This window comes from Myotis lucifugus, unplaced genomic scaffold, assembly GCF_000147115.1.
Source record: "Myotis lucifugus unplaced genomic scaffold, Myoluc2.0 scaffold_0, whole genome shotgun sequence".
NCBI lineage: Eukaryota > Metazoa > Chordata > Mammalia > Chiroptera > Vespertilionidae > Myotis > Myotis lucifugus.
In genome coordinates, this window is record NW_005871048.1 from 35,072,318 (window position 1) to 35,088,130 (window position 15,813).

At 41.8% G+C, this 15,813-nt stretch overlaps 1 protein-coding gene across 2 annotated transcripts in view; it reads right to left on the minus strand.

Moving 5' to 3' along the window:
* RASGRF2 (Ras protein specific guanine nucleotide releasing factor 2) overlaps positions 1 to 15,813 on the minus strand; it is a 122,072-nt gene that overhangs the window by 92,003 nt on the left and 14,256 nt on the right. For both annotated transcript variants that reach the window (XM_023750319.1, XM_023750310.1), the window contains exons 4-8: positions 13,922 to 14,175; positions 12,444 to 12,523; positions 11,860 to 12,053; positions 5,978 to 6,087; positions 5,187 to 5,305 (exon numbers count right to left, since the gene is read on the minus strand). In XM_023750319.1, coding sequence (XP_023606087.1) covers positions 5,187 to 5,305; positions 5,978 to 6,087; positions 11,860 to 12,053; positions 12,444 to 12,523; positions 13,922 to 14,175 — 757 coding nt within the window. The remainder of the gene's footprint in view (positions 1 to 5,186; positions 5,306 to 5,977; positions 6,088 to 11,859; positions 12,054 to 12,443; positions 12,524 to 13,921; positions 14,176 to 15,813) is intronic.

Genomic DNA, 15,813 nt, shown 5'->3' on the forward strand with positions numbered 1-15,813 from the left:
GCAGCCTTAGAGAGGCTCAGATCAGCCTCTTGAGAACCATTCAATGCATCCTGACCCCTCAAATATTAACAGTGGGTCATCTCTAAGAGGTGAGGTTGCAGGCAGCCCTATTTTCTTTTCCATACATTTTTTAGGTTCCATGATATTTTTTTAATGAGCACAGAATAAAGTAAACAGAAAAGCAGTAAATTCTTCAAAGATACAAAATTGTAAAACTATGATTGTGAGTCACAAAACGTTCACATTAACATCTAAATATTCCAAATAGCATCTACTTTTTAATAAAGATCTAAAGGTGTACAGGTGGTAAAGGGCTCAAAGCTTCCATGCCCAGATTCCATCTGTTTAGGTGAGTGTTAGGTGAGGCTGCTTGACAGAGAGAGTAGGCAGCTATTGGGGCCTCAAAATAGCATGGAAACCATCCTGGGGAGGGCATGGGACTGGGGAGCAGAGGGTGGGAGAAGGCTTGATTCCATTGAAGGGAGCAGGCAAGAGGGGAGTGAATGAGAGAGGTGGCAAAGGTGGGAGCAAACTGGCAAAGAACAAAGGCAGTAATTAAATTTGAAGTGTAAAGAAGGATGGGAAAAGCTCAAGGCAGAACGCTTAGAGAAGTACATGAGCAAGTAATTGCAGCAGAGGGATTGTACTCATGGGACTGACAGGGTGGAAGCAAAGCCAGAGGAGATCTTTCAGAGGACCTGGGTCTCCCATCATTTTACAGAAAGGGAAACTGAGGCCTGAAAGGCGAAACAGCTCTCAGTGTTTAGCTTCTCAGGGTGGCATGGTCAGGACACAGCAGTGGATTCAGCATCGTAAAAACTGAAATCCGGAAAGGGAATGGATGGGGAAAGGCAGTAAGTTCCAACTTTCCCATGGGTGGAATTGCTGGATCATATGGTAGTTCTATTTGTAATTTTTTGGGGAACCTCCATACTGTTTTCCATAATGGCTGCACTAAATTACAATCCCACCAATAGCACACAAGGGCTCCCTTTTCTCCATGTTCACACCAGCATTTTTTATCTCTTGTCTCTTTGATGATATAATGCCATTAATCTTAATTCCACTCAGTAGTGAAAAAGAATGAAGAGCAATTTCCAGGTTATTGGGTTAGACATTTGAGAAGATATAAGTATTGCTAGACCCTATGTTACAATTTCAAAGAACACTGAAAGTACATGATTCTGAGTGTGGGAATGCTCAAGGTACCGGAGAAGCCCATGGCTCATTCTCAGTGCATTGAATTCAGTCTCCTTTATTTAATTTTCTTGATTCACATTTCTACAAGACAATGTTGAATCTGCATAATGGGTTCTCTACAAAATGTCAATTTGGAGTGGCTTGATCTTTTACTAAATTTCATATATATTTTACGTTATCAAAAATAGAAACTCATTCTAACATTTGGATCTTGGTGGGGGGTTTTTGTTAATCCTCACTCGAGGATATTTGTTCCATTGATTTTTAAAAATATATATTTTTATTGATTTCAGAGAAGAAGGGAGAGGGAGAGAGAGATAGAAACATCAATGATGAGAGAGAAGCATTGATCGGCTGCCTCCTGCATGCCTCCTACTGGGGATCGAGTCCACAAACTAGGCATGTGCCCTTGACCGGAATTGAACCCGGGACCCTTTAGTCTGCAGGCTGATGCTCTATCCACTGAGCCAAACCGGCTAGGGCTCCATTGATTTTTAGAGATAGTGGAAAGGAGGGTGGGAGCAGAGAGAGAGAGAGAGAGAGAGAGAGAGAGAGAAAGAGAGAGAGAGAAACATCAATGTGAGACACATCAATTGGTTCCTCCTGCATACACCCTGACCAGGGCTGGGAATTGAACCTGCAACCCAGGTACATACCCTTCACTGGGAATTGAACTGACTCTTCGGTGTACAGGCAGATACTCTAACCACTTAGCAACACAACCCAGGGCTGGATCTTGGTTTTTAAAGTTTATATCATAATCTCACAGGCACTAGTTTATGTGCTTTTGTGAGCATTAGCTCCTTTAACCTTCAGGAGAACCCTAAAAGATAAACAATTTAAGGAGATGTAACTGAGGCAAAGAGAGATTAATTAAATTGCCCAATATCCTACGGCAAAAAATGGAGAAGACAGCATTTGACCTTCAGTGACATGGCTATATTATCTTCCTATTATTGTCTCAGATACTTATGCATTTATTTGTTGAACAAACTTTGAACAGATTTTGGAAAATGAACGACAGTGTCAGACCACTGCTATGATATATTTTGCATCCTATTCATTAACTATCTAATAATTGGAATCAATTTTTAATAATAAAAGGGTAATATGCAAATTGACTGAACAACAGAACGACTGGTCACCATGATGCGCACTGACCACCAGGGGGCAGACACTCAACCAGAAGCCGGGCTGACGGCTGGTGAGTGCAGCGGTGGTGGCGGGAGCCTCTCCTGCCTCTGTGGCAGCGCTAAGGATGTTTGACTGCTGGCTTAGGCCCGCTCCCTAAGTAGGACATCCCTCAAGGGCTCCCTGTCTGCAAGAGGGCGCAGGCCAGGCTGAGGGGCCCCCCCCCGCAGTGCACGAATGTCATGCACTGAGCCTCTAGTTTATAATAAAACTTCTGTTATTTCAATTACTAAATTCTCATGACTGACATTTAAGATTAGCTAATGCCCTTATTCTGAAGAGGCCTTTCAGAGAATCTAGATAATTTATTTTTTCTAGTCCTCAAAAAAAAAGTCATTTAAGATTGAAACTGTGCACATGTGCATTTGCACACACACATGCACATACATACCACACTGAAATAGACCTTATAGCATCCTTAACAGTAAATAACACAAATACTAACACACAATTAGAGATAAATTGTAGTCCATTTCATAGAAAATAGAATCCCTCAAAGTTTAAAAGAATTTTTTAAAAACCCACCTCAATGGATTTTAAAGCCTGCTAAGGGTATTTAGTAAAAGTGATAATAGATACAACCAAAGCAAAACAATGCAAACTTTCCAAACTATCTGTAATTCAATTACTTCCTACTTTCAGATTAAGGTCTGACTTTTTAAAACCACCTTTATTGAATAATTCCTGAACAGACAAACCAAACCAAACAATACAGAAAAATACTGCTGAAAGGCAAATCATTGAATCAACATCAACACAATAATAACATCAGATATATTAATAGCTGGCAGGAGCTCCTTAAACGTGTGATACAGAACAGTCGATAAATAACATCTGGACTTGAGTCAAAGGGACAGGTGGCTCATGATTGATTTTCTTCCAGGTGCCATGAAAAAAAAATGATTTATTCAATATATTTAACCTTCGGGCAGTTTTCATTATAGATGCTTTTTACAAACTTAGATAAAAATTGTCTAAGTTTGTAGAACTATACCAAATGGTTATGTATAATCATCCTTTGCAATCAAAAGTCCTTTCAGAAATTAGAGAAATAACAGTTAGAGAAACTCCTGTTTCCATTCCCACATATTATAAAGCTCAGGTCAATTAGTATTTGTCAGTAAACTCTGAACACAAGAAAAATACAAAAGAAGACACCTTACAACCCAAGCTGCAATTGAACAAGTGATTCAATTTAATCCCATGCCCACCTTCCAGGTATCATGGAAAGCTCTGTACCAGGCAAGAGAGAATTCACAGACATTGCCCTCCAGAATTATAATTACTGGGAGAGACAGGCATGCAAACATGGACTTATAATACACAAGAGCCTGAAATACATGCACCGGGAGCAAAGGGCTTTGAAAGCGATGAGGAAGGTCAATTCATTCTAACTGCATGGGAGGGGACGAGAAGAAGCAGAAATGTTAAAAAGGCTACTTAGATGTGTCTGGCCTAAGCCTGGCAGGACAAGTAGACCGTTAAGAGGCACGAAAGAGATGGGTGAGGGCATTCCTGGTCGCCAGGCTGGCGGACAACACACTAAGGGCACACAGGCAGGGAAGTGCCGGGAAGGCAGGAGCCGACATGGGACACAGTCTGTGCAGAGGAACAGAGGGGAAATTCAGAAGGCCTGGTGTTGTTAGCATTATACTCCGCTATTGTTATTTTTGAAATTAATAGCGAAAGCCAAAATGAGAAAAGGTATCATTTCCTACAGTATACTTCCAAACTTTAACATCAGTGTGATTTCTCTCTTTGTAAATAAATAATGGAAAGTAGAACAGCATGCGTTACGTTTTTGAAGTATTCTGTGCAAAAATCAATGTGCACGGCACACATGTTTGGTTTGATGAGGTAAACAATATTTTAAGCAGCACATTTTGGTGCGCAACAGAAATGCAAATTATCTTCAAACAATATTGGCATAGTGTAAACAGAAATCAGGTTAAAGGCTAGTCCCAAATTTCCGTGCCGCTCCTCACCAGGTTCAAAATGATACATGTGTACAATACACTGTCTCACATCAACCCCATGAGGCATGCTCCCCTCCCCCGGGACGCCTCAGCACTTAGAAATAATCTGGGATGTGGTTTACTGTCTGCACTTTGTGAGAGCCGCGGAGAGATGTGCACCGTTAGGCTCTTCTTTCTCCACAGTTTCCAGCGCAAATACCTTGAACTCTTCAAAAGCTCAATTTACGGGGTGATGCTACCAAAGCTCACCCCACAAACAAGATGCCTTCGCCACTTCCAAAGGTTGGCAGGGGTCAGCGTGACATTTCATGGTAACTGGAGCCACCAGCTGACTCGAACATATCATGCGGGGCCTCCAGAAGTGCTGATGAAAAATGGGAACAGGAGACAGCTGTTTTCACTGCGGACATTGTCCCCACTGCCACATGAGAGGGCTTTAAGTGACGCAAGCTTCTCTCGGGCCTCTGCCTGGATGTCGTCACCACCTGGCACTGACACTCCCATCGGCCAGACGGGTCTGTCCTCACTGGAGCTGCAGAGAACGTCTGGCCCACTGAGGAGGAGAGTCCGGTCAGAACGTAAGGGGCTGTGCCACTCCTGCTGTACTATGATTGTGTTGCTGTTTTTCGTGGCCCCTAAAAAGAGACAGCACGAAGGTGGGCCTTGACCACAGCCTCCCTCAAGACCGTGGGGATATCCTGCACGAACCGCATGAGTCACACAGCTACACCAAGCCTGCTCCCAAATGCTTTCCTGGGTCTGATCGTGTGACAAACGCAGAGATCACTCAGATGGTGGGTGCGCGGCATGAGGACTTACCTTGGCGGATGAAAGTTTGGCTGGTGTCCAGCAAAATATCGCAGCCCTCCACGATCATTCTTTCTATGGCAAGGTTCTTCCTTATGTTTTCCGTGTCACTCACTTCATCGTGCATTATCCTGTCGGCCAGGACACAGACAGGATCACTGTCAGAGATCTTTGTACTGCCCTGGCCGGTGAACAAAGAGCCCCACCTGGGAACTTGTATCAGTGTAAGTGGGGCTGTGAGGGAAGCAGACTGGATGTCGGGACCACAACAGGCCATGACCCAAAGCAAGGCCAATGTACACCATGACTCTACAGATCAGCGGGTCAGTGATCCTGAGTTCCCTGGGAATGCCGCTGGTAAATGCAACAGGAAAGCAACATGTTATTTTCTGAAAAGCTTTTAGTGAAGATTGAAATCAGAGTGCCATTTCTTAGAGGCAGAGTAAATGAGAGGCTTTATACCATTTATCCCAGATAAGCTAAAGGAACACAGATATAAATAATTGTCTGAAACATTGAAAAGCTACTGATAAATCCAAGATATACATGCTCCAGCTTCCTGGCAAATATGAATACAAAAATGCAACAAAAAGTCATTTTTCTTTTATGCTGAAAGAAAGGTGAACATTCTTCACCTTAAACCAAAGTACACCTGCTCTCAAGAGCTATCATTAAACTTTCAGTGAATCTGAGAAGCTGGATTGTGTCTTGCCTCTTGTTCCCTAGACATACAATTAGGTTTCCACAAAACACTGACTTGCTGCTTTCCCATAACAGGCCGCTATTGTAAGTTCTCTGCGTACCTGGACAGGTCCTCTAGTTTTGATTTTGCAAATTCCAGACTCTTCCTCTCCACATGCTCATGGGGTGTATGAGCGAGCAGTTCATGAATGGTGATGATATACCTGGGGATCTAAACGCAAACACAGGCCAGTGTGAGCATGAGGCGAGGATCAGTAACCGGGACATTCTCTTCTGTGCCTCATCACTTCCAAGAAGCTCGTCTCATCTCTTATGGTTGTAATTGTTTTTCAAACATTTTTTTAAGAAATACATGAATGTGGGAGTGGGGGGCAAAGAGGGGAGAAGGACACATATGTAATACCTTAATCAATAAAGAAGAAAAAAAGAAATATATTTTAAAACATTTAAAATAAACTACATTTCAATCACACACACACACACACACACACACACACACACACTAGTACACACATGCGCAAATTCCCCAGGAACACATGAAAAGAGTAATAAAGTATTGTTACAAAGAAATAATTGTTTCTTTTGATTTTTTAATATAGTCATATATTTCTTGATCATAATTTTTGAAAATTGGTTCATAGGGAAACTGATAGAGTTATCATCAAGTCACTAGAGTCTGTATGTTATATATATTTGTCTGTTTATAATTTTTTTTGAAAAAATTGACAATCCTACTGTAACGTTCTCTTTAAGAATTGAAACTTGGGCCTTGGCTAGTGTGGCTCAGTTGGTTGGGGATTGTCCCATGCACCAAAAGGTTGCCGGTTTGATTCCTGGTCAGGGCACATGCCCGGGTTACAGGCTCTATCCCAGGTAGGGGGAGTGCAGGAGGCAGCCAATGGATGTTCTGCTCTCACACATCAATGTCCCTCTCTCTCTTTTCCCCCCTCTCTCTCCCCCCTTCCTCTCTCTCTAAAAATCAATATTTATAAAAAAGAATTAAAATTTGGGAGAAGATATGTTCACCCTTGTTATATTCTGATCCTCCTTCTAGCAGTAAAAAGTATTGTTTAATGAGGTTACTTATTTGTACTTTTGTTTATAAACAGACTACCCACATTCTGCCAAAGGCAGAAGAAACTCTACCAACCCCCTGAAGGTTTTAATACACTATAGCAGAGATTTAACTCAAATTTCAGTGATTCAACATATTTAAATTTTACTGGCTTAGAAACTAAAATTTGTTAGAAATCAGGGGCAGTGGGTTTAATCTTAATAACATACATGAACAATAGCTACCATAACACTGCTCACTGTGGGTCAGATCAGGTGCTCGAGGTTTACATGTGCGTATAATCCTCCAACAACATAAGATTCCTCCCCATTTTACATATAAGGAAACTAAGTGTGGAAGGGTCAGTAATTTGCCCAATGTGGCCTCACAGTAAATGGCAGAGCCAGCCACAAGCCCAGCTCTGACCAGTGCACTTGCCCAGTAAGTCTGCTCCAGGACTGGGGTCTCACTCAACCCCTGGAAGCGCCTCTGAGAATGAAGAAAGTGAAAGTTTCCCAGGGCTCCGTGGGTAGCTGCTTGCATTCTGACCTTACATGGTGTTGGTGAGTCTGTCCACAGCTCTGCTTTTGCTCTCTCGGCAGTGGTGGCCTTCACTGGTAATTTACTAATATGTACTGGATGCCCACATTTATGTGTGAAGCACAGAGGGCAGCACCATCAACACAGACATCAATCTGCAGCTCCTACTCGGGAGCACATCCTAGGGAATGTCATCAAGTCAAGGTTTCGGCAGTACTACCGACCCCGTAGTCACAGGAGGTGGGGAACAGCAGACCCTTCCCTTGGAAGGCTTGCTGCCTCCCACCCCATAGACCTCTCACCGAGACAGCCTTAGGGCTGTGACCCTGGTGAAGCTCCTAGGATAAGTATACTTTCAAATACCCCTTTCGCTTAATCCCATGATTGATCAAAGTTTTCCTCTAAGTTAGTAGTCCACAAGAAAATCAAGGCAATCACCAGTTAAGGTACTCAGTTTTTCATAACAAAGAAGGCAGGAGTGGGAGAGCCTGGCTACTTATAGTACATGAAACCCCACAAAACTGAGTTTAGTCAATACCTCCATGATCCTCCCCCATTAATTCAATCTATTTTAGAGAGCTCCCTGGCTAAGGTTCAAGAGAATGGATTTGAAATTTAGTAACTGGCCTTTTCCACGAGAAAGTGAAGGAACAAACATGCCTGAAACTGCCAAAAAGTGGGCAAAGAACGTTCTGCAGAGAAGTAGATGGCTCCCCAAAGAGCTTATCTGTATATTCAAGTGTGATTATAAATCTGTTCCCCCCAAAACCCAAGAATCACAGAAAGTACTGTCTAGATCGGTGGTTTTCAACCTTTTTCATCTCATAGCACACATAAACTAATTACTAAAATTCTGTGGCACACCAAAAAAATTATTATATTTTTTGCGATCTGACAAAAATATATATAGATATAAATTTTGATTCATTCACACCGGATGGCTATTGTGTTAGCTGTTGTCATTTTTTAAATTTGACAATCTAAGGGAAAAGAGGTCAAGTGCCCCTGACTAAATTAGTCAGGTACTGCACCTTTTAAAAATTCTTGAGGCACACCAGTTGAAATCACTGATCCAGATGAATCATCATTCCGCTTTCAATTATGGAACAATACTTGTCACTTTATAGACATTCATTAGTTTGTTCTCCAATAACCATAAACGGGTGGCTACTTTCTGGTGCACATCTAACGGTGCTGCTCTCACCATGATGAATTCATGATCAGCTTACCTATGGATTTATGAGCAGCTGAGGCCAATTTAAACAGTTCCAGACAAGCCACTGTCTTTGCGAAATAAAAATTATGTTAATCACTACATTGTTTTTCATAACAAATTTCTTGGCAACATTTGGATTTGCTTATCTGATAGTTCAATTGAGGATATATTCACTGTATCATCCAAATTCTACAATTCCTCCATGTTTCCATAATTCAACATAGTTAATTAACAGCAGCAATTGACTTACTGGACAAGGGGCCCAGAAAGACGTAGAATATAATACTTTTCTACACATACACAGGCTAAAAGTTGCCAATCACCTCTCCCCTTTCTCTGCTCCACACCAACCTCTGTTTCCATATACAGGCTCGAAAAAAAAAATCTGGAGGTATGAACTAGGCTCATCTCTTCCATTGTTGCTATACAGCAAAAATTGAAATGTGCCACCCTCATCCCAAGGTGTCCAGCCTACACCAGAGCAAGGCAGAAGTACCACTGCTAATACAATGTATGCAGAGGGACATAGATGTGCCTCGACCATCTGAGAGAGCAAGTGCCTCATGACTATTCCACCTCATTAGTGAAAGGACCAAAAGAGAACAGGAAGAGTAGAATGGACATGGACCTAGCAATAAAAACCTTTAAACTTCTAGAAAGAGCAACCCACCCCCAAGTGTTCCATGTATTACTTTAGAGAGACAGTAGGAGGGAGAGACACCAAATGAACAAGACAGAGGAGAGACATCAATGAGGATGAGGCCCTTGGGCAGCAAACTCTGATGATTTTCCCTCTTGGTCTATTCAAAATAGTTATAAGGAAGCAAAATAGTTATGAGGAAGCAAATAAATAAAGAGCACAATTCTGTGCTCTTTCAATTTGCCCATTTCTTGCAGTTGGAACAGTTCTGGCCAAATTCTTTAAATCTGAGGTTTCTCCCAGAGCAAGCAATGGCTCTCATAAGCTGAGGCTCTTGGTTACCCTTGTCTGGATGAAGCCAGAGAATCTCAACATCTGACCCTTCAGATGTTGGGGCCACCACAGTCTTGGCAGAGGCAGAGAGGGTTAGGGCCTAGACCAGTGGTCAGCAAACTGCGGCTTGCGAGCCACATGAGGCTCTTTGGCCCCTTGAGTGTGGCTCTTCCTAAGCCTTAGGAGTGCCCTATTAAGTTAATAACAATGTACCTACCTATATAGTTTAAGTTTAAACAATTTGGCTCTCAAAAGAAATTTCAATTATTGTACTGTTGATATTTGGCTCTGTTGAGTAATGAGTTTGCCGACCACTGGTAAACTAACACCACCATGTAGTTACCCAACCAAACTTTCAGAACTAGTCTAATGTGAGTACTATCACAGAGTCAGAGAGCTAGTGCCCGGGAGATAACCACAGCTCAGCTGCTTCAATTTTGAGATCTAGAAATGGAGGTTTAGATTGGTTCCATTATTTTCCCCAAAGCTATGACTAAAGGGTGAGCAAGACATCCCGGTCTCCCAAAGATTCCCAGTCCAATGGTCCTTGTCTGTATTATGGGAAGTCCTTGGGGTCAATCAAAATGCCCAGTCATTGTTATTGGGCTTAAGCTCCATGGGGAGGGAGGGGGAGGTGGTGGAAGAGCATCACAGAATTTTTAAGAAATCCACAGGCCTTTCGAAGGCCCTATATTCAACTTTTGGACATGCCACCTAAAGTGCAAGTGCAGTCTGCCATTTTAAAACATTGAGAGAGCTTCACCAGGGGGAGTTAAGTAGCAATTGGAAAGACATCGGTGGGTAAGGAGCTGGGAACCTCTCTGAATGTTCCATGTGTCTTTCACACTCTACCTTTGTATATTCACCTGAGTTGGGGTTGCTGAACAGAATCAACTTAGGGTATTTTAATCATAACCTAGAGGCAACTGCCAAAAATTCAAATAGAATCTCAGAAGAACATTGCATTATGCAAACTTTGTTTCACTGTAAATAAATCTTAAATTACAATTTTGTATAAGGTTACCAAAAAAGAAATCTTTTTTTCTTTGAAGTTTTCCTTGTGAAATATTTCCTCAGAGAGGCAAAGAGTTCAAACAATTCAGTTCCATGAAAAAACACAATAACATTGCAAAGTTCCACTATACTTAAGTTATTTCAAATGCATCCTTTTTGTTTTTATAGAGATTTTATAAACTTCTATTGTAATTTCCAGGATTTCAAGCAGGTTTGACAAACTGTAAGACAAACCATTACAAACCAGGCCAACATTTCTTTCTGAGGCTAGAAAATGATCCACCGGGGTCAGCATTGAGGGGGACAAAGCTCCCCACAGAAACCCTAACACACATGATTCGGGGATTCGGTTTACCACATGACAATTTAGAGGGCTGGCCAGAAGCCCCATAAATTCCACATCGGAACACTCGATGCCTTTCCAAAAGAACAGCATCAACACTTTTCAAGAGAACAGGCAATTCAGTTCACATTTTGGCCTCTGCAATTCTCACTCAAGGGCTCTTAATGGTAAAGCCCAAGATATAGGAAAGAACACAAGTGTACTTGATCCCTTGGGTTGCTCTACTCCCACAAAGTGAATGTCATGACAAGCCCCAGCCTCCCTGCAGCAGCCCGAGAGGGGCCAAGAGTCCCCGGTCCAGCTAATGCCTCTGGCTCCTAAGTCTACACAGCCTCTGTCACCTGGGAGGTCCTCCTTTTGCTCTCCAGAGCTCCAGCCAAGGGGGACTCAACAGCAATCCCAGCAGGGTGGGGAGGATGGCCAGGAACACAAGACTTTCCCACTAGTCCACTCAACTTCTCAGGAACCTTTTACGCAACCAGCATACCCTGGAACATTTGCACAGCATCCTATTTCTGTAACCCTAATAATATTTTTAAACATGCTGGAGGAGGAGACTTCATGGAAGAGGTCTGCGTGGAATCTTTCTATAAAGAGAACATTGTGCTGCTTTTCAAAAAAAATCATTTTTTATGTAATTGTCTCAAAAATGCCTGGCTTTCTTATTTATACTAGGCAGAGAATGTGAGGCATAAATTTGATTATCTCAAGGTCAAGATCAAGATGAGAGGTGATGCATGTGTGTTATAATTCTTCACAGGGGATCCTTGCACATCTCCCTCTGGTCATGAGGAACATTGAGCTGGAACTAGTGACTCATAAAATGCATCCCAGAGGACTCACCTGAAACATCGGATAGGTCAAGAACGTTTCTAGCATCCTCCCTTCACAGGCAGGGTTGGCTTCATACTGTTTCAAGAGTTTGTCAAAATCTCTGTTTTGCTTACAATTGGCAAGCACTTGGAGGCTGTACTGGTGGTTACGCACAAATTCTTGATAAATGTTCAGCATGGGGAGCAAGATATCAAACAGATCAGCTGAAAGAAGAAGTAGAATGGCAGTGTCTTTTGGTGCTCAGTAAATTATCTAAGGTACTGGAGAGAGACTGTGTTCACTCCATGGGAGTGGCAGGGAGTGGCTCCTCCCAGTCCCAGGTGTCACACATGCATGGGACCAGTCCAGATGCCTGAATGACTGATCTGACAGAGTGCTCTCCAGGGCAGAGCCTGACTCTAGCCCAGAACGACCACGACAGGCCAGGGGAAAGGTAAATAGTAAGGCAGGGCCCAAAGGCCAATGAGACAAATTCCCAATGGCTAAAGCAGCTCACAGATTAGTGGGAAAATTCAACAGCTTCAGCTGAATAATGTTGAAATTATTTTACTCTAATTGTAGCCAGAGTAAGAGAAACCAAAGCATGCACTTACCTAAAATTAAAGTAGGCCAGTTTGCTAACCTTGCCTTCAGTCCTTGATGAAATATTTCGTGAAGAAACATGATTGTTTCACTATAAAAATGCAATAAGAATATAATTTAGTCTTGAGTAGAGCCATTGCCACCCAATGTGGGAAAATCTCCCTCCTTCCTCACAACAGTAAAGCCTAGCTTTTAATCACATGTTATCAGACTTCTTCTCATTACACACACACACACACACACACACACACACACACACACACAACTATGGCACATTCACATAATATAATACAATGTAGCAATTTTTAAAAAAATAGAATGGTCTTTAGATATCAATATGGAAAGATGTCCAGGATATATTGATACATGAAAGAAAATCTATATAAAAAATACATTGCCTTTTGTGTAAGAAGAGGCAAAGTAAGACTCAAAATCCATATTTGATTTCATCTATATTAATAAACACTGGAAGGATATATAAGAAATTAATTTAAATGATTACATACAGAAAGTGGGGGAGTGGGGTGGGCGAAGGCAGGGTAAAAATGAGATTTCTAACTATTGCTTGATGTTTTCATGTTGTTTTGACTTGTGAACTTGTATTATCTACTCAAAAACAAATAACTAAAATTTTAAGTGAAACACCTAAGCACTTTCCTTCCCCTCTTATCTCCTTTGCTTCTTTTTTTTAAATATATTTTTTTATTGATTTCAGAGAGGAAGGAAGAGGGAGGGAGAGAGAGATATAGAAACATCCATGATGAGAGAGAATTATGGATTGGCTGCTTCCTGCAAGTCCCCCACTGGGGTTTGAGCCCACAACCCGGGCATGTGCCCTTGACCAGAATCGAACCTGGGACCTTTCAGTTCGCAGGCTGACGCTCTATCCATTGAGCCAAACTGGCTAGGGCTCTCCTTTGCTTCTTCATTTTTCTACAGAACTCATCACCACATGATAGACTACATAGTTCACTTAATCACTATTCATTGTCTGTCCTCCTTCATCAAAACTTAAGTTCCATGAAGGCAGGGATTTTTTTTTTTTTTGCTTTGTTCACTGAGGAATCCTCAGCAGTAAAGATACTATAAATATTTATTGAGTGAATAGATTTACTAGAAAGTCTCAGGCCCTCTGTTAGTTTTTGCTCTTCCTAGAGTACTTTTGTATAAATCATATGTAAAGACCCATTAATCACTCTATTTCCTTCGTTTTGTGAGGAAGATGATCTTCCCCAACATACACATACCCCCACACAATGATAAGAAAACAGATGTCAAATAGAGGAGAAAAACAGAAAACTACATGCCAAGATTCAAGATAAAGATATACAAATTGGACTAGTAATGAAACACAAATAATAGCTTTCTTATTTTCAATATCATAAACTCATAAAAGTGAATGTATGAAACCTATTTTTTTACGAGTAGAGTAAACATTCTAAGAAATACAAATGGGTTTTTCACATGACTGATTTATGCCAAGACAAACCTGTTGAGGAAAATACTACTGACGTCGTCGTGGCTGATGGGGGGCTTCTTGGAGCTGGCGGCCATTCGTAGGGGCCGGAGGAAGCAGTTGACCAGGATGTAGAGCTGGTGAACGTACTCTGACTCAGCCTCGACCATAGTGAACACAATTTGGTTTCTCTTCCTCATACTTTCAGCATGAGGAGAACAGATGTAATCCTGCACGATGGTCTTCCATTTCCTTCTACATAACCATCCTCGCATGAAGCTCTGAACCTATAGAGCAAAAAGGAAAAAGGAAGGGAAGAGAAGGGAAGAGAAGGGAAGAGAATGGAAGGGAAGGGAAGGGAAGGGAAGGGAAGGGAAGGGAAGGTGGAAGGGAAGGTAGAAGGGAAGATGGAAAGGAAGATGGAAGGGAAGGGAAGGGAAAGGAAGATGGAAGGGAGGGGAAGGGAAAGGAAGATGGAAGGGAGGGGAAGGGAAAGGAAGAGAGAGGGGAGGGGAAGGGAAGGGGAAGGAGAATAAAAAAGAAAAGAAGAGAAGAGAACAGAAGAGAAGAGAAGAGAAGAGAAGAGAAGAGAAGAGAAGAGAAGAGAAGACCTCAGGGATCTGTGAGACAGGCTTTTTAAGTCTGTCAGTAAAGGTGTCCATCCTGTGCCATATGAAACATTGCTCTTTCATTGGTGCATTAATGGTCCCACCCCTAGAATATGTAATGGCAGGCTTTTTTCAGATAACAGAATATAAATGATTTTTAAAATAATAATTTTATCAGGTTTACAAATTTCTTCCATAAGCTTAAGGTGTTTAGGCCTGCCTAAATGGACACCAGAATCCTCCTATATAATAAAAGCCTAATATGCTAAGTGTCCGGTTGGCCAGTCGGCCATTCAACCAATCAAAGCATAATATGCTAATGATATGCTAAGGCTGCTCAGCCGCTCACTATGATGTGCACTGACCACCCAGAGGGCAGACAGTCGACCAGTTGACCAGTTGCTATGACATGCACTGATCACCAGGGGGCAGACACTCTGACTGGTAGGTTAGCTTGCTGCTGGGGTCCAGCCGATCAGGACTGAGTGAGATGGGCCAGACATGCCCTGGAGCCCTCCCACAATCCGTCCCAGCTGGCCAACCTCCCGCGTCCCTCCCCAGCCCCAGTTGTGCACCGGTGGGGTCCCTCAGCTTGGCCTGTGCCCTCTCACAATCCAGGACCCTTCAGGGGATGTCGGAGAGCCAGTTTTGGCCCAATCCCACAGGCCAGGCTAAGGGACCCCACTGGTGCATAAATTCATGCACCAGGCCTCTACTATAATAATATTACATGGTTAATTATTAACATTTCAAGAACGAATGTTTATTCTTTAGCAATCAGATATTTTTAAAAATATTTTAAATTGTAGTAAAAAAATGCATAACATAAAATTTACCATCTTAGCCATTTTTAAGTGTGTAGTTCAGTAGTATTCATGTGGAAAATAATACAGTAATTATTAAATAATATAAGAACACACTCTGTATTTTGTATACTCACAACTATAAACCTAATTTTGCTACATCCTGTATTCACATTGTTGCACAACAGATCTCTGAGACTTTTTCATCTTGCAAAACAAACTTTATAATCATTAAACAACACGCCTTTTCAGTCTTCCCTTAGGTCCTGATAACCACCATTCTTCCTGTTTCTGTGAATTTGACTACTTTAGATACCTCATATAAGTGGAGTCATATAGTTATCTGTATTTTTGTGTCTGGCTTATTTCATTTAGTATAATGCCCTCAAGGTTCATCCATGTTGTAATATGTGCCAGGATTTCTTTCCTTTTTAAGGTCAGTGTGCGTCATAGCGACTGGTCAACCAGTCGTTCCGGTAATAATGGTCACTTAGGCATATATATATATATTTAT